This window comes from Aulostomus chinensis, chromosome 20 (genome assembly GCF_037954235.1).
Source record: "Aulostomus chinensis isolate RoL2024-O1b breed Wild chromosome 20, RoL_Achi_v1.0, whole genome shotgun sequence".
Taxonomy (NCBI): domain Eukaryota; kingdom Metazoa; phylum Chordata; class Actinopteri; order Syngnathiformes; family Aulostomidae; genus Aulostomus; species Aulostomus chinensis.
The window spans coordinates 21,175,064-21,200,507 of record NC_141339.1 but is presented as its reverse complement, the minus strand read 5'-3'; the positions used below and the strand labels follow the sequence as shown (position 1 = coordinate 21,200,507).

General features: G+C 44.5%; 1 protein-coding gene across 1 annotated transcript in view; it reads left to right on the top strand.

The window, feature by feature from the left end:
• atad2b (ATPase family AAA domain containing 2B) overlaps positions 1-25,444 on the top strand; it is a 73,681-nt gene extending 48,237 nt beyond the window's left edge. Inside the window, exons 25-28 of the mRNA XM_086188621.1 lie at positions 792-1,520; positions 3,653-3,786; positions 14,127-14,255; positions 23,218-25,444. Coding sequence (XP_086044747.1) covers positions 792-1,520; positions 3,653-3,786; positions 14,127-14,255; positions 23,218-23,259 — 1,034 coding nt within the window. The 3' untranslated portion in view covers positions 23,260-25,444. The remainder of the gene's footprint in view (positions 1-791; positions 1,521-3,652; positions 3,787-14,126; positions 14,256-23,217) is intronic.

Here is a 25,444-nt window from a genome sequence, read left to right as displayed (position 1 = left end):
TGGTGGTCCCAGTGTGTTTTTTTTTCTCTTTCATAATGTTTCTATTCTGCCCTTCTGTCTGACTTTGTTGTCCTGGCCTTGTCTGTTTGAGAAATGCAGTAAATGAGGGGCAGCCACATTGAAGTTTCACTGCGTTACACATTTTTTGCTGTGACACTTTTACTGCACTCTGAGAGAGCAGGCTTCAGTTTTTCACCTCCTCTTAAAACCCCAAGCACCATCTGTTGTCATTAGTGTCCAGCATCCCTGATATAGCAGGGCTGCTGTCTCTTTTTTTTTCCCCTCTCTGTTTCAAACTTTTCATCCACTGGCTGTAATTGTGTTAGAGAGGCCAAATGTCCTGGTTTGAATGCAGTCAGCACTTTCCTGTTACTTGCAAACCACGCTATGATCCTGAGGATGTAGATGGAGTGAAGACCATCCTTTAGACTAAAGTTAAGGACTTCATATTGCTCTCACTTGTCTTGAATTACTAATTCTGCCCTTTGCCCCGAGAACTTTTTTTGACGTAGAAACGTGTGTTTCCCGTTGTTGACACACACTCTGTGTGGCGTGGATCTCACCTTTTGCCAGTGTTAAAACAGGGTTGTGAATGTAGTTTTCCCTGTAAAACTATTGGCAGTATATTAACTTTGGAAGGTGTTGAATGATTTTAAATGTTTCATGGGAATTGGTAGTTTTTATTGCATTGTAATAATTTCATATTTTTACTTGATATTTGAGAATGTTAATGCTTGTCTGAACTAATAAGGTTTTCACCCCATTTTTTTGTTCTTTTCTCTTTTCCATAGATCATGTTAAAAAGAAGATTCGCCGACGGCCATCTTGGGGGCGGGGTATCATCCGTAAGAAGAAGATCTACAAGAAGGGAACCGAAGAGGAGGAGGAGGAGCCTGAGGCAGAGGTGGAAGCAGCAGGACCCAGCGACTCATGTTTAACGCAGGATGAGGAATCCTCTTGTGACATCACAGGACCCCAGCCCAATGGTCACCATCCCCATGTGTCCTCCACAGAGGAAGAGAGCTCCAACGAGCCCCCCGTTGAACCTCCAGATGCCAATAAAGCCCAGAAAGAGCCAACACCCATGGAGGAGGAGGAGTCCGCAGCCAAAGGGTCAGAGTCCATGAACACGGAGGAACACACTGAGCTGCACTGCCTTGGGGACAGTTCTCAGCCCAAGGCAGACGGGGATCGCCAGGCCAAGCAGGCCGACTTCCAGCCTTTGATTGAAAGGTCTGAGTCCTCAGATGCTGAGGCCCATCCTAAGCACACAGGGGGTCTCCTAGGATCACAAGTGGACTGTGTGAATGGAAATGAGTCAATGGACAGCCTGGACTCACAGAGCCTTAAAAGAAGCAGTGAAGCTGAGCAAAGGACTCCTCAGAGAACAGCAGAGAGCTCTGCTATGTCTGAACTGGAAGAGCACAAAGACAAAAATGAGAGGATACTAACTCAGGAGCTCCCTCCCCAGGACGGGAGGAGGATAACAGAGAGTGTAGAAGAAGATCAAGATAAAGAAGGTATAATTGTAGGCTTTTATTAAATGAATTGGGAAATAGAGCTTTTACGCCCTTTCTTTCAATACCCACATAATTTTCTGAAATATGTATTCATTGCATACATAAAGTTTTCAGACCCTTTCAAGTTTTTCAAGATTCACTTTTTTTCTGTCAGTCTGCAAAAACCTCAAAACTGACAAAGCAGCTGTAAAGGAAGGCGTGCGGCATCTTTATTCCTCAGTTTTAATGATGTCAGAGCAAGCAAATAAAATCTTAATTCTGCTATACTGGGGCAGCAGCTGGCTGCCTGTTCTGAAGAAACGCACTATGAGCAAGTACTGCACAAGATCGAAAACACACGGCTGAAATACTCCATTCAGTACTCAGACCCTTTGTTCGAGATTCCCAGTTGTGCTATGTTGCATCCTTCCTCAACCAAAGGTCCTTGAGAGGTCCACATGGGTTGCACACGCCTGTCTGCTTGAGGTCATTGATGGAGTGAAAAGCAAGGTCAAGAGAATTGTCTGGACTTGTATCATGCCCATGATCTGTAACGTGACATAATGCTGTCTTACATGATAAATATGTCGATGGTAGAGGCTGCCTTGGTCCTGGGTACTTCAGTGCTGCAGTATCTAAGAAGACCTGAACCCCCAGCAGTCTTTGTAGATCCCCAGCTGAGCATTCAGGTTCTTGGATGCCCATGTGACTAAGGCCATTTATACAGTATCTCATAGTCACTATGAATGAGATCCAAAATTCCTTTGCAGAGGTGAGTGACCTTGATGGGCAATCATCTCTGCGGCACTTAACCAGTCAAGCCTTTATGCAGGAGTAGCCAGACTCACGCCATTTCTAACGAGAAGGCATATGAGACCTCCTGGGAGACAGCCAAATGGCAGCTGAGCGACTGTCAGATCATGAGAAGCAACATCCCCTCGTCTGATGAAATTAATATTTATTTGGCCACTTTTCCCAGTGGCAAGGAACCAGACACTGATCATCATCCGATTAATCCTGCTCCTCCAGTCAAACACATTGGTGGCAGCAGCACCAGACACGGACTGGGAGATTCAATTTTAACCGGACACTCCAAAAACCTGCTTTTGCATTGTCATTATGGAGTGGTGGGTGTTGATTAATGAGGGGAATAAAAGGATTGAATCCATTACTCGATGACAACATGGAAAACTTGAGGGTCTGAAAACGTTTGCGTGCACTATACGTAATATACTGGATGCATTATATCAATGAGAGGTTTGCTGTGTTTTTTTGTTGTTTTTTTCAGGCTATCTGCTGCATTGATAGACTCTTTTTTTCCAATAGTCGCTGTCCTTAATTTGAACTTCGTCTGAGGGGAGTTCTTAAGTGAAAAGAGAAAGACACAAAATCTCAGTACTAATCATAACCATTTAATCCCCACAGCTCATGTGCTATTAAGGAAGTTGACAAAAAATCTTTTTACACGTCCCATCAGTTTTCTCGCCACTAGTTAATGAATCAGCTCCTCTGATAACGAAGTAATTCAGAATGTCAGAATATAAAGCTATCCCCGGGTGTAAGCAAATATTATCAAAAAGTTAAATACTCATTTAAGTTGGCACTCCACCCTCTGACACTTCTCATAAATTGTGTTTATATTAACATGAGACGTGATGCTGTTTATCAAGTTTTGGATAAGGCAATAATGTGTGTGTTTGATTAAGGAGGTGCGGTTTGGTGGACGATAAGTCGAGGCAAGCTGGAAGGCTGAAGGAATACCACTGCTAGAATATGGAGAAGCCATCAGAGGATGGCGGGATCAGACAACAAAACACAACTGAACAACAGCTACTCCACCCAGTTCTCATTACATGCTGAGCCAGACCTTTTGTTTCCATCAAAGTGTTCCTTGAACACAGGAAGCGAAGCCGGTTATGAAATACTGTGCTCTCGGTAGCTTCAAATAGACTTCTTCTTATACTGCGGTATTGCACTGAAGACTTTATTTTCTTTGAAACTCTGCAGTTTTTGTTTTTACAAAATAAGGTCTCAATTTCAGCTGGTTGACAGTATAAAGTCCTTTTTTTATCGTTATAACATCTTTTTTTGCTCTATAAATCCCTCACTGTTTCTCCCCTCCATCCAACAATCATTCCTTTATCTCCTAATAGGGGATTCCAAAGTGAGGAAATGCAAGAGGAGCCCGTCGGAGCAGTTGAAGGGGTCTGCAGAAAGGACAGAGGAAGAGCCCAAACCAGTCTCCCCTCCTCATCCTCCAGTAGTGGTTGACCACGAGCGACTTTTGGTAAAATATTTTTACTGTTTTTTTTGTTGTTGTTATTGCATATTTATTGTGTACTTCTGCATGAGCAGTTGAACGCACATGCGAAGGAACCTTGTTTTGTAGCATAACCGGCGTTTGCCTTCATGAAATTTCTACACACTAAGGAACTTTTTCAGCCCTCAGTTCAGTCCCAAAATACAAGAAGCAAAGCTAGAGATGTACTTTGTAACTCCTTGCTGCAGACATCTATTGTGCAGCCCTAGAAACTTTAAAGTAAACTGCAGGCCTGGGTGATTGACAGTTACAAGAGGTACAAAATGGATGTCGGGAGCAAAGTGTTACAAATGGCTATCAGGCTTTGCTTCCTATCCAAGACTAAATCGAGAGTTAAAGAAGTCCTGGGGTGTGTAAGCACAGAGTTGTGCTTGAAAACATTTCATCAATGAGGCCCAGTTTTCTCCAGGAAGGCTTGGATCAGGTGTTGATGTCACCGCATTGGCTGTGGCTCACATGATCAGTTCAGGAAAACCCTGTAGCCACTAAGGGTTTGTATCATTAAAACCCGTCCGTGCCTCTTCACCATCTTGGTCGATTCTACACGCTCATCATTCTAATGTCGACCGTGAAGGAGGTAACAGCTGAGGTGATTTCATAGTGGGCACTGACTTTGGATTTGCAATTTAAGAGGTAATTTGATCTTTATTAAAGCGATGCTGTTGTGACGGGAAGAGAAACATTCTGAAAGGGAAATTATTATTTTTAGTTTTATTTTATTTCTTAGGAGTTAGCGGTAAAATTCAACTTTCTTTTAAGATGAATTAAACAAGTGTATTATAGATGCAGACGGTATTGAGAAAGGAAACTCAGACGCCACCTCCCAAATGTTAACTTTTGACATCATTTACTTATTATTTATTTGCTTTTAAATTGGGTATGTAATTAGGAGGGGGAAACTCTCTTTATAGGCTTATTTGTTACAGAACCAGCTGTCAAGAGTCACATTTTGCAACTAATTATACTGTGTGAAAGGGGAGCGCTCTCCTTTCTTAAAAAGACATTAGAACATTTAATTTCTTTATTTCATTGCTGGTTGTCAAACTTTATTAATGTTCTGTACCTCCCTTAATCAAAGTGGGCACAAGACTTTACAGGACTTTGTAGCAGTTTTGTAAGCGTGCTACAAAAAGGAAGACTCACATCCTCAGGCCGCCACAGTCTCACTCTGCCTCTGATTGGCTAATACTTGGTACCTTGTTTAGGTGTGTGGACTCCCATCCAATCAGAGGAGAAGGGGCGGGTCTCCACAGACTGTAAACAAACAAAAAAAGAAAACACAAAACAGAGGATGATACGTATCTGACTTAACCGTGGTAACTCTGGATACTCCAGTTTAGGAATCATGACTCAGTATTGGTTCCTATGGGCTGTGGGACCTTTTTAGCACACACCAGTTTATATTTCTGTCGGAATTAAGCCAGAAATAGCACTCGTACTCTGACAGGCCTGCTGCCTACCCATTCCTGCTAGTATCTGTAGAAGTACAGCATTACTTGAATGAGGCCTTGCATCCAGCAGAGACATTGAAGTTTTTTTTTTTTTTTTTTTTTGGACTGGGATCTAAGTTATGTTGGATGTGCAAACGCATTCATGGGTGACCAAGCTTAAGCTTCCTCTACATCCATAGGTCTGTTCTGGAGCTGATTGTGTCACATTGTCCTTCTCAGATGGATAACTTCTGAGGCTTATCTCGCCTTTTTTGTTCGCCCTTTGGTTATGCCACTCTCTCTTCATCTTTCAGCTACCCCTACTGCCCATGCAGGAAGGGAGCCAATTACAGTGGCGGCTCAATTTAACATCTTAATCAACAGGTGTTGCTCCTGCAGTACTTTCAAAGAGGAAACAAGGTTATGACTCAAACATGAGCTCGTCTCTGCCCCACTACATCCACCAATTTGTCCCGGGATGTGTTCAAGTAACAGAACATGTGAATTAGCTCTGTGGTTGCACAGTCACGCTAGGGTCCCACCTAATTCCCCGAGTGTAAGTTGGTGCCGCCTTGGCTCAGTGGGCTCTCCTGACAGCATCCAGGGGGGTGGCGTCAGATGGTGTAATTGGTGTAAAAGAAGTTTTCTTCTGACACGCGCTTACTTCTTTTCCTCCTTGTGATATAGAGCTATCAAGCCATTATCGAGTGGCTTTTACCCTGGTCCCATATGGATGATGGGGACAGCGGAATGTGTATCGTGTCTTACACTTGCTGACTCCATCATTCAAACTGATTGACAGGCTTTTTAGCTGGATGGATCTTAGTGCTTCAACTGGCTGCCCCCATGAACAGCCACACGCAGCACTAATCTGGAGGTTTCGGGGGAGAGCCGGGTGCGCTGTGGGGGTGGGGATAGGAAGAAGGCTGATATCTTAAAGAAACAGATCGTGAAAAGAGGAGACTGTGAATAATTGCTTTTTCATCCCTGGCTTACGGAACAAATTGAATTTCCGGTGTGCAGGATGAGAGTCACCATTTAAGCAGATATTTGCTGGCAGGGCTGGGGTTGGCATGCTGCCTGATGTGTATTAGGTAGTGAATGGTGCACCGTTCCTTCTGTCTTTCTTCCGTCATATTCATTGATTGTTGTGGGCTCATTATTTCTGACTTGACTTGATGGAAGAGGCTCTGAAATCTCTCAGGAATTAAATATCATGAGAAAGTAACGGATTTGTTCACAGGCCTGCAGGACAGAGATGGTATTAATTTGGTATTTGCATACCCCTTTCAGAGGCGTAGCACACTTATTAGCTCTCATTCACTTAGATTAAAGAAAAATCGACTTCTGTTATTGTTAGTTTCACTGCAATGACGCTTGATGCTGTCTGGAACAAAATTAATTCCTCAGCATGAATAAATAGGTCCTTAGGGGTATTTTTCTCACTTCTAAAAAAAATAAATAAATAAAAAAATCCTGTCTAGTTCTCAGCTGTGTTCTTTCTTCAATAATCAGACACTTGTCTACAGATGGACTGGAAGAAGTGGTGTTGACAGTTGCAGATGAGAATTTAGCAACAAGAAATCCAATCTGGCCCAGTAATTTTTTCCCTCCTCCATTTCACCAAGAACGCACCGATTATCGTCTGCTCTGCTGTTTTCTTTAGCAGCTGCCCAGAGAGCGCTAGTTTTCCGAGCTGTTGGAACAGAATGAAGTCCTTTGGCTTGATGCTTGGCTATTACAGCATGTCAGGATTTCCTGTTTTAGAGAAGCCTGTCAACAGAAATGGCCCCATTTCAGTTTGTCATTCATTTTTAGTACTTACTGGCAAAGTTGCCATGCCACATGTCTGTTCAAACGAGAACAGCGTAATGGCGGTACGGGACCAGCGTTTGTCTCTCCCAGTGAGGGTAGATAGCACGTGGAGTACTTTCTTTTCAGCCTGTGTGTGAAAACAGTGGCAGTATGTATATGTAATAAACTCTTCATCAGTAGTAGTAAGGAGAAGCGCTATGGATAATGAATGAATGAATGCTCACAATGAATATGGCAGCCCTTGTTACCCACCTGCTCAGAACCTCTTGATGTAAAGTGACTTTGCCATTAAACAGTGATAAGACAGAGACATTAGGCAGAGCTCTACTTTACAGCTCCAAACATTATTGAGATGCATCCATTTTGGCAGGCTGCATACATCTGTTTATTGCAATAACATATTCTCATATTGCATAACTGACGCGCCGATGCTTTTCGCCCAGTCAGCAGATTTCAGTGTTTTACATCCTTCTGTCTCTGCATTGATTAACCTTGATATCCCTGGAGTTTAACCCTTTAACCAGCATTTCTCAACATTTCATCTCCTACTCTTATCCTAAAGCTGTGGTTTACTGTGGCATCTGTCTTAACATCGCTTCAGCGAAGGTGGACAAAGTACACAACCCCAGTACTTGATCGAAACTACTGCTGGTGGAGTTGTTTTTACTTCTTAAAGTACCTTCAGAGTACATTATCTTTTAATATCAATGTATTACGCTTCCCCCCCCCCCCCCCCCCCCCCACATTCCTTTTACAGAATTGTAGCTCATTGTGCAGCGTACGCTTTCAGGCTGGATAGTGCCTGTGTTTGTCTACGGTAAACATTTGAAACGTTTAATCATTTTTAAACTTTGAAAACTCAAACTTTGACTCGAGATAAGGGCACGGCTGCTTCGGCTCTTAATCATAATTATCTGCCGTCGCCATTATTACTGTTGGCGTGATTTGAAAGGAGACGTCTGTCAGGCTTGTTGCGACAGAACTGGATGCAGTACAGTATTTCCACTTTTAAATCCAGTCCAGCTCCGAGCCAGTATTGAGTTTTTAATTTTCTGCAGTGAGGAACACAACATGCCAATCACATTTGCAAATGCACAGCTTTAACGAGTATCGACGCCCTGCACAGAAATGTGGTGGCGTGACGGTCATAAGTTTCCGATGAAACACTTCAATGAAGTACGGATACAGTACCCTACGTCAGTGCAGTACTCAAGTGAATGTACTTTGTCTCTGTTGTCCACTGCATTTCAGCATCCGGTATTTCCTGTCTGGATTATTTGTGTTGAATCAGTGCTGGCGTTTCTCCTCTTTTATTAGCCAGTGATAGCCAGTGATACCCTATTGACTCTCATCTCTAAAATTTTGAAATATGCTCCTGTAGCTGACTTAATGTTACTTATATTAACTTATTTGTATAGAATTCTTTTCTCAAAATGATTTTTGTTTTTCACCTGATAGTTGATCATTCTTACCTGGGCTCCAGTTGTAGCTGGCAGTCTTTCTTGGCCGCTGTTTCTTTCGTAGTTAACCGGCACCTCTACGCTGCCCCTTCGACTTGTGGAATTTCGAACAAAACCCCTGAATTTTTAACCAGAGAAAGAGATCTCACGAATGCTGGCAGGTGGTGAGGGAGTGGTGAGAATTGAGTGACAATAATTACTCTCCTGTATGACAGTGCCGCATCTCTAAATTGAGGATCGGATTTGACCCAAACTATAGCAACATAAAAATAATCTTGTCAACCAGGTGCATACTGTCAGGATGGCGGAATGGATGGAGAGAGAGATAATGTGAGTATTGTTGTTTATATAACATATTGTTAAATGTCTTGCAAAGACGTTCATGATCGTTAAAAAGGGAACGTTCTCTCTGGGCACTTGTGATTCAGCGCTCTTATAGAGTGATTTGGATATATTTCACTTGTACATTTGTGCTTTTCCCTGCATGACCTCATCTTTGATGAATCAGTGGGTTCTTATGATTTTACTAAATGATGAAGCTTGTGCAGATCTGGCACAAAGGCCTTGAACAACATGGCACCCTTTCCTCCTCCCTACTGAAATGCAGATAATTCACAGCTCTCAACCGTCCGGGGATTTTCCAGCGATTTGATGTTAGAAGTGAAGCCAGCCATTGCATATTTAAGATGAGTTGTCAATCCCAGCAGGGTTTTATAGGCCCAGCTAAAGGCAGGACCATTTCATTTTAATGTGCTGAGGCCGCGGTAATATGATTTGTCATGATTGTCCCTGACCCTTACAACACTATCTATATTACATTACCTGTGTGAAAATGGTACCCTGTGAGCTGCAGTGTTGGCCTCTGCCCACTTTTTTTTTCTAGTGCCACATCTGCCCTTACTTAAGCTGTTGATGGCTTTCATGGTAACAAGCAAACCAGAATCATTTATAATTTATTGTTCTTTCTAGAGTTGGAGATGGAAAAAAAAAAGTTGAAATGGGAAGAAGGGATTGAATTGTTCTCTTAGAGGCAGATATTGGAGGCTTAATAGTGTCCCTGATGACGCTGAATATCAGGCTTCAAATCCTTGTCTCCCCCCCCCCCCCCCCAGCCTGGTATCCCTTCTCTCCTGCTCAGTGCTGAAAAAAGGCTTTTCATGCAAAATCCCACACATACATGGAGCCATATAGAGGAGGACCTCTGTGATGGCCCAGTAACCTGCGTGTGTGTGTGTGTGTGTGTGTGTGTGTGTGTGTGTGTGTGTGTTAAATTTTTACAGAGGAAAGATGGCGATTCTGCACACAGCATCATTTTTGTGCATCTCCTCTCTGTGGATTCCAATTTTCAGGCTTTCAAAGTAAGAGTCTTGTCCTCGCCCTCCACCTGCACTGTGCTGCAGAGATGTAGAAGTTAACTTCGGATGGAGTTAGTATATCCTCCCATGAAACGGTGTTAAACACACAGAAATTGATATGTGCATTAATTTCTAGGAATATGTAAAAATGTGAGAATCACGTATCAGACTCCTCACACTGCCCTTCTGACAACAGTCTTTTTTATTGCCTCTCAATAATCATGTTCTTGCCTGGAAGGTAGAGAGGAATATGGCTGTAATGCCATGCATGCGTGCACACCGGAGTCGATAGGATTGGAATCTACATTTTATTTGGTCCACAGTTCAGGGGCTAATACCAGGGAGCACGCAACACTGAACCCAGCGACCTGATGGCGCTGCTGCGTTGTGCCATTAAACCACGGTATCAACATCGACTGTTATCATGCAGTATAAATTGATGATCGGACATGTTTGGGGTGGCGGGGGCGATTGAATGGAGAATCTACACACGCAGTTGATGGGTGGATTTGCACACATTTCCATTTTTACATTATTTTCAATTTCATTAGAAATCCCATGAAAGAATTTTTTTTCCCAACAAAAACAAAAAACAAACTTGAATTCCTTTTAAGAGTAAGTTTAACTGATTATGATGGAATACGAGGCCATGTTTTCCGAGACAATGGGCCCTTCTCACGGCAGCTGTTTTGACGCAGCTAATTAGTCTATCGATTTCATCGTCATTAATTATCATCTTACTAAATTTGTCCCCGACTGGTTACAGACCATCAAAACACATTGCTTCCGTGGTACAAAGAAATCCCTCTTTATGATCGGATCATCTTTCTCAAGTAGAGTTGTGGACTTTAATATCAGTGCTTATTCAATTATTCCCCGTTGTTAGCTAAAGCCACGATCATCCCGGACCCTCGCGGCTCCATCCGAGGTCTTAAGAAGCATGTGGGCAGATGAAGATGTGGGTAAGAAAAGGAATGCGAGTGAAGATGGGGAGAGGGAAATGGAGCAGGGAGTTTAGAGGGGGTGAGGTTAAATGGTCCATGTCAGTAGCGGTCTTTAACGCATGGGATTACTGCCCTTTTGTGTTCAGTGAGCTCACTCAAACACAGAGCCTGTGTAAGACACGCTCACACCATTTACCCCACACTGTCACAGACCTCCTGATCAAGCCGGCGAAGGCTTGCGAGTACATCGCCGCAATCAGCAGGCTAACAGTAAGGGGAGAATAAATTAAGGGGGTGAGGAGAAGGGGGTGACAGGGATAGAATGGCAGGAATGAAAAGATAAATAATTGGTAGCAAAGGAAGGAAAAAATTGGGTTGAAGAAGAGGTAAGGAGAGCCTGTATTATTCATTGAAATATGCAAGGGGGTGAGAAGATGCTCTATAGAGGAGAGGAGGTGCAGCAAAAAGCACTTAAAACAAGATGGAAGACATAATGAAAAATAGAAAGAAATGCGTTTAGATGAAAGGAAGGTTGGAGAAGAGTCTCACATTATTTCCTACATTTGCGATGGTTTATAATGATGGCAATTAAAGCTGTTATGCTTCTTTTTTTCTTTTTTTTTTTTTGAATTGGCATCTCGCTGTGATGTGCACCGTTCGGTCCTGCCTTATGAATTATTATTGCTGAAACCTGAGAACTCCCTTGATGTCAGACCAGTAAGAGGCACTGTATAAAAAGCACCCAAAGAAACTAATAAAATATGCAGAGTACAGAGCAGTGGAGAGGAGTTCTGGTGATCATTATCATTTTGCATGAATACTGAATATTAGATAAGTTCTTGGAGTTCTTGGCTTCTATGGGCACCTTTTATTTGACAAGGGACTTAAAGTTATTGGATTGGCAAGGTGGAATTTTTTATGTCAAAGTCATTTTTGTGGTGAATCCTCCTACAGTGTCAGATTAAGTAATGGAAGTGTGAATATCTAAAACTTATTATCTACTTAAACTCATGTTTCCAGGCTATTGAGTTCAGTGGGGTGAGAACCAAGTGGGAGCGGCGGCTTGGAAACGGGGGAAAATGAAAGATTCGATACGTTTTCCTCATCTCTCGCATTGCCTTATCCTGGAAAACTTTGATCCGAAATTTTCGTTTTGCACGAACAAGAGAAGAAGAAGAAGAAAAAAAAAACACTCATTAAAGTCCTCTGAAGAGCTGCGAATCCCCGGTTACCTGTTATTTTCACTGTCAGCATTTTCGTGGGTAAATGGATTGTCTTGTACCCGATAGCAGATTTCTGATCTGATCAGGATGACTCACGTGGTATTACAAACAGGTACAGGTGCGGGTAATTAAGTAGACGCAGGTAAATGAATTGGTAAAAGTAGCGCCAGGATCGTGTGTGTGTTGCGAGCACTCACAGTTCCTCTCGCTAGTCGTTGGGAGAGGTCCGATGGAGGCTGCACCTCTGGGGTAGGAGCTGTTGCTCACTCGGTCTGTTCTGGTGTTTATTGTCCTAAACCAGACGGCAGCAGGTCAAACAGGGAGTGGCCAGGGCGTGCGGCGTCTGAGTCTGCTGGCACAGTCGAGGCAGCTGCGTTCCAGCCCGGCTCTGGGCAGTGTCCGAGTGAGTTTTATCAGTTTTCCGATAAAGGAGAGTCTTTTTAACCAGCAGTGAGGAGTTGCAGGTCCATGTTAGCTGTTTGGACAATTTGACGTGTTTTTGTTGTTGTTGTATTTTCCACCACCTCTGTGTCAGCAGAGTGTGACGTGTTCTTCTGAAGTCTGCGATCATCTTGTGTTTTTCAGATGATGAGGATCAATTCATTGTCTTTGCACCCTCCCAGTTAGGCGACCCCCCTCCCCCAGGCCTGCAGGAGAAAAACTTCCGCCTGCCCTCAATTGTTCCGTCGCTACATGTAGACTCGATGCAAGCAGGTTCTTCTCCCTTGACTTGAGGCCAGATGTGACGCCATATCTGTTCACAGGTTTTTGTTTTTTTTTAGTCTAATGAGCAGTCGGGCAAAGTCATTTTTCATAGCCAAAGGTCAAAGCCTCTTTTTGCTGTTTTTGTTTTCATCTGCTCCAGAGTTTTGGTTGTTTTTTGGATGATCTCCAGAGTTTTTCCAGGGATGACGTTGAAACTCTCAGCTGTCGGTGAACAAAACACTGACAGTGACTTCGTAGTTACTGTATGTTTAATTTATAAGATGAAACACATTTTTTCATTCTGGATTGTTTGGACGAGGCAGACGGAGTAGGTGGAATTTTATGAAATTCAATGTGGTAATTATAATGCCTTCTGCAATCTGAATCATGCCAGAAATCACGTTGTGCTTTAATGTGTGTGTGTGTGTGTGTGTGTGTGTGTGTGTGTGTGTGTGTGTGTGAGAGAGCTCTTCAGGAGCTTTAGGGAAATGACAGCTCATGATGGAATTGACTGGTTTATGTTTCAGATAAAAACATCATTACAAAGCAAATTACTGCTCTGTAGGTGAGGCTTTTTGGTTGCGAGTGAGGGCCATCTTGGGAATAAGTTTCCTTAATCTTCAGCTAGAACATAACTGTTCTGTCATTTAAGAAGAAGTCATAGTCAGATGGAGCGCACTGATTATTACAATGCCTCCCTCTTTGCTTCTGTAATTTCTCTTTTGCTCAGTGTAATCATCTCTGACGTTGGCAGATGAGAAGCTTTAACAAACACTGGCATCTTATTCATCTTGACATTGCCTCACTTTTATGTGTTCAACACATGGTCACTGTCTGCCTCACACACTCATACACACACATACACACACACATGCATGCACGCACGCATGCACCACTTTGTCACTATAGAGGTTTCTCTGTTTGCCTTTTGCTTCTGATGGTAACTTTAATTATTGTGCCTTTGCTGTCTGAGCCCATGCATTCTGATGAGCTTTGTGTTTACACACACACGCGCGCGCACACACACACACACACACACACAGAGTCACTGGCTTGGGCAAAATGTGAGGAACGGGTCAATTAAAAGGGTCTTTGTCTGTCCAGAATTTTTTAATTAAAGAAGCAGTGAAATGTAAACTTGGTTCTAATTATGATTAGCCTTAATTAACTGTCACTCTGATCTCCATTGCGTTTGAGTACAGCTGACCTCCAAATGCTGCATCACTAATGCACCAACATCCGCGCTTTGCTCGTGTGAGCGGTTATTCAGCACTCAGTTTGTTCCGGTATCCTGACTCGTACACACGTTTGTAGACGTTAGCGATGGTGTTTGGAAAGTGTCTTGAAGAAGTTTGTTGTGCATTGTTCCCCTCAGGCTCTCCTGGATACGGTGGTGAAGAAGACGGAGGGCTACGGCGTGGAGCAGCTGGAGAGACTCTACTCGCTTCTCAGCCAGTGTATCTTCCAGCACCGCAGAGAGTACGACAAGACCCAGCTACTGGAGGTCAGTCGCTCAGTGCTTTCTAAAGTCTCCTCAGCTGTCGTCACTAACAATCTGGTCGGATTGAAATTGCAGAGAAACGTGTTAACAATTGATTCATATGATGTCCATTAAAATGAATATTGCCACAGATCGATCAATAGACAAGTTATTTGACCAAATGTTATTCAGCTTAGGAATTATCAGTTTAAATTATACGTTGTTGTTTTTTTGAGAATAATATAAACCAGAGAGAACTCAGAGAGCACGAAACTCTGCAGAGGCAGTATGACGTCATCATGTCTGGTTCCTGATCAGTTCCGACTTTTTATCAATTGCTTGTCAAAATTAATTCTATCATCCAACTCGGGCTGTACAGTCGGGAAAAAAAATCTAATAGCGTGATGTGTTGCTTTGCCGAGATTAGAGGGAATGTTAATTCTTTACGTCGTTATAATCTATCAAAAAAGATGTTTGTGGTTTCTTTTTCAGTCTGTAGAATTTGACATGTAGACAGGTCTTCTCTGCAGGACCACTATATTTGGTTCAAAATGCTGTTCTGACACACAGTTGGCCTTCAACTAATATCGTTCCTAGGAAAATTATATTCAGCCAGGCTGTGATTAGCAGTGGCTTTGGATTCATGGTGGAGACCGACGTCCTACCAAATATCAGTAAAATTCATTCACAACTTTCAGAGGTTTCCTACTGACAGACAAAAACAACGCTGTGCTCCCTCCATGGTGGGAGAAAGTAACCAGACTTATGAACATCAGACGTTGCTATGCGGTTCCGGCCTCCTGTTGCTAGCTAACCAGGTTTAGAGGGTTCATGTTTGCTCATTCAGATGTCTCGCAATGTCTCGTTGTCTGGGCAATAAATAGCAGTTCCCAATGACCACGCACAAAGTTTAAGGGAAAGTTCACAAAGGAAGGAAGATATACCAGTGAAAAGAAACTTGATCAAATAGTTGTATCATATTGGAAAGTAGAGCTACAGGGAGAGGAGGAGGAGAAGGACTGTCTTCTTCCTGGCATCTATGCAGCTGGAGTTGCAGGGTTCAGAGACTATTGGAACATCCAAGTCCCTATTCAGACCTGCTATTAGCATGCATCCTGAGTGATCCCATCACAAGTGGGCAGCTCTTAGTGCAGGTGTGAGGACGAGTGAGAGGCAATACTGTAAAGTGCTTTGAGTAGCATAAAGACTCTAAAAACATGCTATTGGTATGCAATTTAGAAGAGACCTCCAGGCTCAGATACTCCTCCGCTGCTCTATGGGACTTGAACGTAGCGAAAGGTAAAACTGCTGGTTGTCGTCAAGGTTCACTTTCGTAAAGGGCCCAGTTGTATCGGTGCAGCTGAAAACATCATATTTTGGAATTAATCAATAAAAACTGAATCAACTCTTAAAACGGGGGTGCAAATCAGAAAAACTTTGGTGTATTTCACTCATGAATGAATGAATGAACAGAAACAAAGTCCTGCTCAGAGTTATGGTGTCGCCCTCTGTCCTTTGCTGTGAGAGGGTCACCCAGGTTGGGGTTCAGGTCCCATTCTCTCTCTCTCTCTCTGACCCTCTCTCTCTCTCTCTCTCTCTCACACACACACACACACGCACACACACATTCAGAGTGGTTAGCCCTGGTGAAAGTGAACAAGTGTGTTTGTCACCTGTCAGATTTTGTTCTGTAGCATGTAAACTTAGTGTTGGACTGTTTTGGAAGGAAACTCGAGTGAACATCTCAATTGAAGTACAGTCTTATCTGGAGAGAGGTCAATGGCGAGATTATTGCTGCTGGTGTAAACGGAGCAACGTAGGCTGCGGGGAATAAGAACCGTGACGAGAAATGAAGGTTGACGTTTTTTTCTCAAGTGGATGACAGCACGATGCTCCTTACTGTGAATGCAATAAAGGCTTTGCAGGTTTAAATCCAAACCACTCGTACAACAAGCTGAAACACTTAGAAAAACTGTGTCCACAGAGAATTGCTATGAACAAGCAAAAACAAAAGCTGGCTGAACACAGAACAATAAAATTAATAATGAATAGCACGATGAAAGATTTCAAGGTATTGAGCTCTACTCAAGTCAAACGTGAAAAACAGCGAGTCTTCGGGTAATCGCAGTTTCTCTATTAAAAGGCTTTTCCAGAGGCTCAGGGCGCCTCTATGTCTGTGTCTCGATCTTGAGGATACTAAGAGCATGTAGTTGGTTGACCTGAGTGCTCCAGCTGGTGATGCAGAAGCTCAAAGTAGAGCCTTCCCATTTAAAACCCTCAAAACAAGCAATAAAATCTCAAAATCCCGTAACAGGCAGGAGTTGTTCACGTAAGCTTGTTTCCAGTGAGACATTTTTGAGCGGATATAGACAATTGGCTGTCGTAGGTTTTGCTGTGGCCACTTTAAAAACAATGCCTAGTTTTATCAAGAGAATAAATACGTTATTATCCGGTTCTGAAGTCAGTTTTTTCCATCATAATTTACTGCATGGTAAAATGAACATTGTTAAACATTGAGAATGGAATCTTGAATTAAGCGCTTCTTATTGTACATCCACAGAATCAATCTGTGGATGGGCTTCTCTTCTCTAGCAGGCAGAATTAAAATCTTAAATGACAATCAATTGTAAAAGCTGTGTCAGATCTGAGTAGCGAGTGGGTTCCCTTAAACATGGCTTTCACTCGTTTTGTTTTTTTTTTTTTTTTTAGCTCTGTCTACAGTTGTTTTTAATCCTAAAATACCACCACAAAAGCAAAAGAAGTCACAGCAACAGCCTCGATTTGAGCTTATTTTCCCCCACATTTAATCTGTCTCACCAGTGGTCTACTCAGAAAAAGCTTGCAGCTTGTTTTCCCAGAACCCCATCTGGTCATGTGCTGCTGCCGCCGCCGCCGCTGCTGCTGTTAGGATGTCAGTGCAGACAGTGGGCCAGGTCTGGCAGTGTCCTGGTGCTGGTAGCACAAGCTGGCTGTCAGGATGAGAGAGAGGGAGGGAGAAGGAGAGAGCAGTCAGCCAGGTGGTGCTGCCTGTCGACGTGCCGGCTGGGTGAGGGAGGCTGGGTGCACGTTCCTTTCATATCGCCAGCCTAAATTGATGTTTCAAGAGCAGAAATGTCAGCTCGTTTGGCACCTTTTGTGTTTGCGTGTGTTTCCAACACACATCTCCACTCACTGTCTCTGTGTTGAAACACACACACACACTCAGGTATATACAAATGTACTATTGATACTCCGTTTCAGAAGTTTCCACTTAATATTGCACTGTGTTTCAGTGCGCGTTGTTTATGTGGACGCTGTAGAGCTGAGTGAAATGGAGCATGTCCATGCATTTGTCTCCTTTACTCCCCCCGTCCTCCTCTGGGTATGGCTCGTCTCCAGAAGAGCTGACCTTTCAGCAGATGGAGTGGACTGCACCCTGCGTCTAGCTGCAGCCAGAGGGACCATGTCTGCACTGTACACAGTTACACGCCAACTATCCTGCCATCTACAAATTGGCAATCATATTGCTCACGGCCTAGCGTTACACTTTGCCAGTGTCTTAGACAGCAATTAAAGACTTTGTGACAGCCTTTGACCTTTAACCTTGATCTGTGCGCTGCCAAGAGAGTTGGTTAGTTCTGTGTTTGCAACAGAAGATTGCTGCCCGAAGGCCATTAAATATTCTGCAGATGAATCCCGGCTGGATGATATTTCATTTGCAACAAGATAACAAGGAAATGGTGGGAAAGGCAGTGAACATAACCATCGTGAGAGTTAAGGATCTTCATCTGTTGTTGCTAGCAAGCGCTGCGGGATTCTGAAAAACAAAAAACAAAATCCAGTTTTTTTTAAATCATTTTTGACACATTATTGGCAAACAAACATTGCGCCCTCTCGTGATCTTAATCCTGCCGTAGGCCATATTGTGATGTTGAATAGTTGTGCAGCTCAACTGCGTGCTAGCTCGTCACTAATGTCAGTGAATATATAATAAAATATGAACTTGTAGTCAAAAAAGGGAAATCATCTCTCTGTTGGCAGGTGCCCCTTAAATAGTTGTGGGGGACGCCTGAAACTCAAAATGGCGGACGACAAGGACTGAACATTGTCATGGTAACTGCACACACCACCAATCAGACACCGCCGTGTCACAGTGCAGGTGGATCATAAACCTGTTTTTGTTGACATCCCACAGTCACGAGGCCTCTGCGGGAGCCTGCTTGCTGGTGGTGAGCGGTCCTGCGACGGTTCCAGCTCATGATCGCCTCCCCAGTAGGGATCACGAGGAGGATTTTCAGCCTCACTCTCAACATCTCCAGCCTTTTTACGTGATTGGCAATGAACACCTGGCTGGGATGCAAGGCTGGATCTTTATTTCTCGTTAGACATTTTGTTCAAATGTTGAATCGTCGCAAGTAGAGAAATGACTTTCTCCACTGGAAACGGCTCCGAAGCTCAGAATCCGAGGCAGCCCGGCTTTCATCGCTGCAGATCTCGATGTCAGTCGTTTGCGGAACAACACTCTCATCTCGACACAACACAAGGTTGTTTTCTCACAACTCCCACAGTTTCCTTTCCTGGAAAAAAAGAAAATTACAATTCTTTTGTTTTTGCTTTCCTAACTGACACATACACACCACAGCGGATCTTGTTTTTTCCCCGGGGGTTGTTGACAATTTATTCCCGGAAATGGAGGAAATCAGAAACCGAGGTGAAAATAGAGAGGACGGGTTCAGAGAGGCTGGGTACAGCAACATAATTTATGCTTTAGTGAGAAATTGGTTGAACATCTCATACTGATGACATCAGATATTTCAGATTGTGTGTGTGTATATAATATTGAGGGACCAAATGCAATCTGCGGACGCATCAGCTGTGAATTGCCTCTATTTTGGGGCCTTCGCCTCAGGGCCAGGATTTTATTTTGCAGTTGTGGTTCTGATCCGAATAAAAACTTTAGTCGCAAGAGAAGAGATTGAGTTGAGAAGCGACGTCCATAACTGGATCACGCCACCACCAACACCAATCCAGATTAATTACGTATCTTGACCTTGTCGGATGATGGGTGTGAGTTTCCCTTTCACACCTTTGGCATCTTGTGCTTTCCTCCATGGACGGTTAGCCAGCATGATGCCAGCAGACGGAAAACATGGAGGCAAGAGCCCAGCAAGCAAATCAGAGATCAAACATCAGTACGAGGAAGTGAAATCCTGATATAAATTTCACTTTTGACTAATTTTAACATTTTACCTCTCGAGGTCTTGATGATCTGCTGCTTTGTTGTTTGTACTCATTTTTTTCTTGTTTGGACACCATTGGTTGTGACCAACTGAAACTGTCTGCGTGATTTCGCTCATCAATGTTGCATGAAGCTTTTTCAAGAGCAGCTTGATAAGAATGAGCAGCTGCGGGCCGAGGAGAGCAAAATCGCTTTTGTAAAGAACACACGCAAGGACTCGGAACCCAAGGTTTCAGGCTGGAGCGACAGAGACAAACCAGTTCATTTACAGAAAGGAACTGTGTCACCGACGTCTCAGATAAATGATTACTTGTGTCTGCGTTTCTTTTTTTCAGTCATGTCACTCATTTGCTGGACGCATAAATTAGTCTCTGACCGTGGATGAACAAAGAAAGTAGCCTGAGCTCTGGGTAACTGCCACGCAGATTTTTCATGTTTTCCTGATATTTTATCGGCTCAACTATTCATCGATCAGTCGTGTGAACAGTGACGATGAGGTAATCCTTGGGTGCAGCCCTGTTTCAGACTTGCTCAAGGTTGGCCTGTCTGCAGCTGAGAATCCCCAGTCTTGACTTGATTGTGAAGACTTAATTGGGACTTGCTTGCTCAACAAGGACTTGGTCCCACCTTGAAGAAAAGCCCTTGTGGGGAAACAAGTGCTACCTAATGAGCAATGCAGCCGGGCCTTCTTGCCATGCAGGTCGAGTCCCACTGATGCTGGAGAGAGCGAGGGGGAGCGCGAGCGGCCTAATTTCCTGTTGGTGAGATGGAGTAGTTAAGTGATACAGAGGGAAGGTGCTGCGGAGGCTTATTAGATTGTCTGCTGTGTTTTCACTATGACAAGGTGATAGGCCTTCAGGCAACTCCAGGCAGATGGAATCACAGAGAAGCAGTCAAGTGTCAAGGTGGTAAAGAGCTTATTTGTGTGGCGCTGTGTGGGTGTTCCGAGAGACGCCACAGACTCCGAGCAGGGCCTCTGTCTAAAAATGGGCTGCATCTGATGAGCTGGTGCTTCCAGGGAATTTCTAAATCAGTGAGTGTGTATTATTCTCATGGCAGCGTCATTTTTCCCAGCTTCTTCAGGGTACACGGCTTACTGGAGCTGGTGTTGATAGCTGGGGGTTGTGACAAAGTGCTAAGCGCTTAATTGTTGCCGTAAACTGTGTTGAAAGGGAAGGTAGAGTGACAAGCAGCGCGGCGTCGATGCCAGTTCCTGTTTGGGATCGATTCTGATGAAACATCTACTGATGTTCCACGGAGCTTCCATCAAGATCTTCAAAGTAGCTGCCGCGTGCACTCAGACGCTCCTAACCGAGGTGTTTGTCTCTGGAGGACATCACAAACGGTGCTGCAGGGGCCTGTGAAATCACACCCAGTCCACTAGTTAGGAAGTGCCAGCGACATCCTGAAGGATTAATCAGCTTCAGCTACTTCAGTGAGTTAGAGTTGAGCTGCACCGCGTGTTAGCAGGCAACATGCGAGCATGAAGCTGGCAGAGTTATGCCCATGGTTGTAAATACACAAGCAAACTGGTGTGAAACTCCAGACAAACGAATAGCGTGCATGCAAACAGACGCAGGGATGTTGAGCAAATAATCAGGAGCGTCCACAGCCACCAGAAGGAATTAAGAGCGAGAAATGCACAGAAAACCAACTTCCCGCGGTTAAACTGCAGACGGTAAAACCTAAAGAGGTTTAGGGCGAAGACGATCGTCGTGAAGATAAGTAGTAACTGCCGTAGATAACGGGATGCCCCACGCCACGCTCTTACCAATCCAGGGAGACTCCAGGAACCAGAATCATTTCAATTTAGCGAGCTTCTTCATAAAATCATCGAAATTGCTGAGCCATTGTCTTCTCATTGATTGCTCGTCTTCGCCTGGGTTTATTTTCTGTTTTGCCAGTAGAAACGCTTTCTACCGATCCAGCATTCATTAGATTTTGGTTCTGGTGGATTTGGCCAGCACCTGTAGGCCCTGCTGGTTCATAGTCGCCTGAATTCCAGGTGCACCAGAACAATCGAGCAGAGATGTTAGGCAATAATTGGGCTTTTTTTCCATCAGGGTGAGCAAATGTGATGTGATTTAATGCTGCAGTGGCACGAATCCTTGAATCAGCAGGGACGGAGGAAGGACTTTGTTCCCCGGCGGAGTAGTCGGAGGTGTGCAGCCTGTCGCCCGCAGCTCCTCGTCTACCAGCACCTCCCTCTTCCGTTACTCGCTGCAATATTTCCGACTGATCCGCTGTCAAGAAAAGGCTGAACGTGACCTTTGACTTGTTTTGCTGCACTCTGAGCCGAGCTGGCTGACAGACACATCACATTCTCTGACTAACCCTTAATAAAAGCCACCTTGACTGTCACCGGTTAAGTCTTTTTTTTCTTTTTCTTTTTTTGTTGAATGTGAAGCCGCAGCAGTTAGAAGTTTGCAGGAACTAAATACAGCTTCTCCTTTTTTTCCTCCATTGTTGCCGCTGACAACCAGCGTGTTCAGCCTGAAATGGCTGTTAGTGTCTGACCTGTCTCAGCCGTGAAACAGGTCCCACTCTTGTTAAACGTCCAGCGTTCACCAGGAGGGTCCACCGGTGTCGACAGCCACAGCCGGTGCTGGCTAACCATTAGCACGTGATGGCAGAGATGCTCTTTAGTCCTGGCATTACCGTAATTACCGTGTTGTTGTTCTTTCCGGCTGTGCCAGTTACAGTACTTGGATTATCCAGGAGACGATTCCAGTACATTTGAACAAAGGAGCGCAGGATTTCGTCCTAAAGCTGGGAAAGTTATCATTTGTAATGTGAGGTTCCCTCGTCTTAAAGGCCTGAAATGAAATCTGTGGTTCAGGCTCACGAAAAAGATACCGTAACATTTTGTTCTGCAGCATAAAATAGGTCCGTGATTACCACACTTGTGAACTTTGAAGTGTTTGTGTGAAGTTGTCTCGGACTTTAAAAGTTACCACGGCGACAGCAGAAGACTGTATTTACTCATGAGGACCCCCAAAGTGGCTTTCATTTCATTTGTTTCATTCGTGAAGATCAGCGTGAAGCAGAACGGGAGTCTCAGAAGCCCTGACGTTAGCTGGAAGAAACCACAGTGACGCTAACGAGACTGCTGTTACCTTGTCATAACGCACGAGAACAACGATGTCTGGTCACGCCAGGTCCCGAGTTGATTCTGATCCTGTGTACAAGGCGCTGTCACATTGTCTTTAAAACTTTTTGAAATGAAAATCTCTTGAATTGGCACTTAAAGGAGGTTTAGCACCCAAAAGATTCTTTTCTCTGTACTTGATGACAGAAACAACCTCTGTCTGTTAATAGATGCTGATCGGCGCGTGTGACGCCAAAGATGAAGGAGGCAAAAGTTTGCGTGCGCACGAACACTCCTTAGTGTCAAATTGATAGATCTCACATCTGCCCGTGGAAGCTGCTAGCAGCGTCTGCGGCACTGACTCAGCCGTTTGGATGAGGAGGAGTCAGCCAGTGGAACGTCTCGGGGGCATTAATCATGAACCGGTGCAGGCTGACATCCATCTCTCTTCCTCCGTCTCCTCTCTCGTTTAGTCCGTGTCAAACTCTGCCGTTTTCCCGCTGAGGCGAGATCGCCGTCTCATTCAAGCACAGCTTTGCGTCATTTGACATCATTTATCACGGCTGCCGCTGTTTGTTTGTTTGTTTTCTTCACTATTGGAACACAGTAATTCTTGATTGAACAGTTTTCTCTGTGTGTGTGTGTGTGTGTGTGTGTGTGTGTGTGCGTGTGTGCTGCAGGAGATGGAGGAGAGGATCCAGCATTTTGATACATTCCTGTGAGATGGTGAGAATACTTATCAGTTCGATCCTGAACACCCCGGGACCATGATGACACACGCAGACTGAGCGAGAAGAGCGTGAAGGAGCTTCAGCCCTCAACACACACACACACACACACACACACACACACACACACACACACACACACACACACACACACACACTCAAACACAATCCAGCACCCCCTTCCTCCTGGGAGGGAACACGTCAAGGATGAGGTTGAGGACAGAGACATTCAATGGTGCTATCGTCTCAGGAACCCATTCTACACTACCAAACCCCTGGAGGTGTGTCAGTAACACACACACACACACACACCTACACACACACCTATGGTGATGGGCGACCCTGGTGCTACTCGGGTGCTACTCTAACTCTTATCCATGCTGCTCTTGGGATTATTTCTTAACTCGGATGACTAGCAAAACCAACAGACGGACTGAGTGAGCAGGCCGTGCATACACACTCACACACCCCTGCCACTACTACACACACACACACACACACACACTCAGATCCTCACCAGCAGAAGTGTGAATGCGGAGTGACGCTAGGAGATGAGGACAGATAATGTTCTGAATCACTGAATGAGGTTGCTGAACCAATCTTGCCCTGGAGTGGAACACCTCATAATAAGCCAGCTATCTCCATGCTATTATGCGGCTCATTTTTCTGCCATTTTTACCGCCGTGATTAGTTCAGTATCAGAGCCGCCGTCAAGGATCCTCACCCCAGAACAATAGTTTACAAAGAGTGCAAACACACATGTGATGAGGTTAGCACAGCAGGACGAGAAGAGATGATGTCGTCTCCATGACGGCGGTTAAAGCGGGGTGTAGCTCTACAAACCTCACTCTCTCACCTCTGGCGTCCAGTCTCAGCTGATTGTCACGTCCCGACTAGTTTGTAACAGCCTCCTCACAACCTTCTCAGCGTGAATGTTTTACCCCGCGCTCATGCGGCGCCTGCCGGATGTTTGTTGTTGTTTTTTTCCTCTCGACACTCCAGCTGAGGAACTGGAAGCAGTTGGAATGTGTTTGCACTGCCTAGCGTGTGCCTTATTTAAGCCTCATAGGATCTATTTAGCAGAATTCTCTTATCTAGAACCACTTTCTTTTGACAATGAACAGGCTCCACGTTGAGTTGGGTCCTAACCACTGAGGTCACATGACCTCGAAGTTTAAAAACAAAAACAAAAAAAAAACCAAGAACGTTGATGTTATAATGCCATGAAGTCGATTAAAAACATATCGTAGTTTGAAGCGATACTTCACCCAAAAGTTGTACCCTTCCAAGTCCTCACAAATCTGTTTGATATCTAAAAATAATGTTTCTCTTTCCTCTCCCGTGTCTCGTCTTTGTGAGCGCAGACCGTAGAAAGAGCCAGCCACGTGTGGTTAGCGTGCAGCGTATAGCGACAGATGGCTAACAACAGCCGAGCTCTTCTCTGTCCACCCGTATGCTCAGTAATCCACCATCACGTCGGTCTGAGCCGAAAACAAGCGGCCTTTCCAGCGCAGCGCTCGTTTGGTCATCTTGCCGTCGTTTATCACAGCCAGTGGTCTTTAGCTTGAGGCTGAGGGCCAACAGCAGCAAAAACACCAAAAAATGTCAGTTTATGGACGCAAGCGCGCCTTCTTTACCCAGTGGTGAGCTCATTGGTGCTAAAAATAAACAACACTTCTGGTTGGATGCTCACTTACGGTCCCTCCAGGGGCCTCCAGGGGCCAGTACTACGAAGCAGGGCTGGAGGGCGAGTACTGGTTCACATCCAAGCGTTTGTGGATTCTGAGCACGCGGCCGGATGAAGAAAACAAGCACTTGTGTGAACTGACATTGTTGGACAGTTTTGCTGCTGCTAACCGCCGTTAGCGTCAGGCTAAATATACGTGGCTGGCTCCTTCCGCATCGACAAGGAAGCCATGCAGCGGTGGGCTCGGCACAGCTGTTAGTGAGTACTTGAAAGGGAACGTACTCTGTTGAGGTGAAGTATCCCTTTGACTGGTCGAAAATGTGAAATACACGTTGGCATTACGAGTACTGCGCTCACATCTCAAGCACTTGAAATGTTCTGATTTCGTAAATGTGTTCCTGCCCTGGTGCACCTCGGACCAGCCGGCCAGACCGCCTCAGCAGAGGTTGTTGTGTTTGGGGTTTTGTTTTTTGTTGTTTTTTTGGGGGGGGG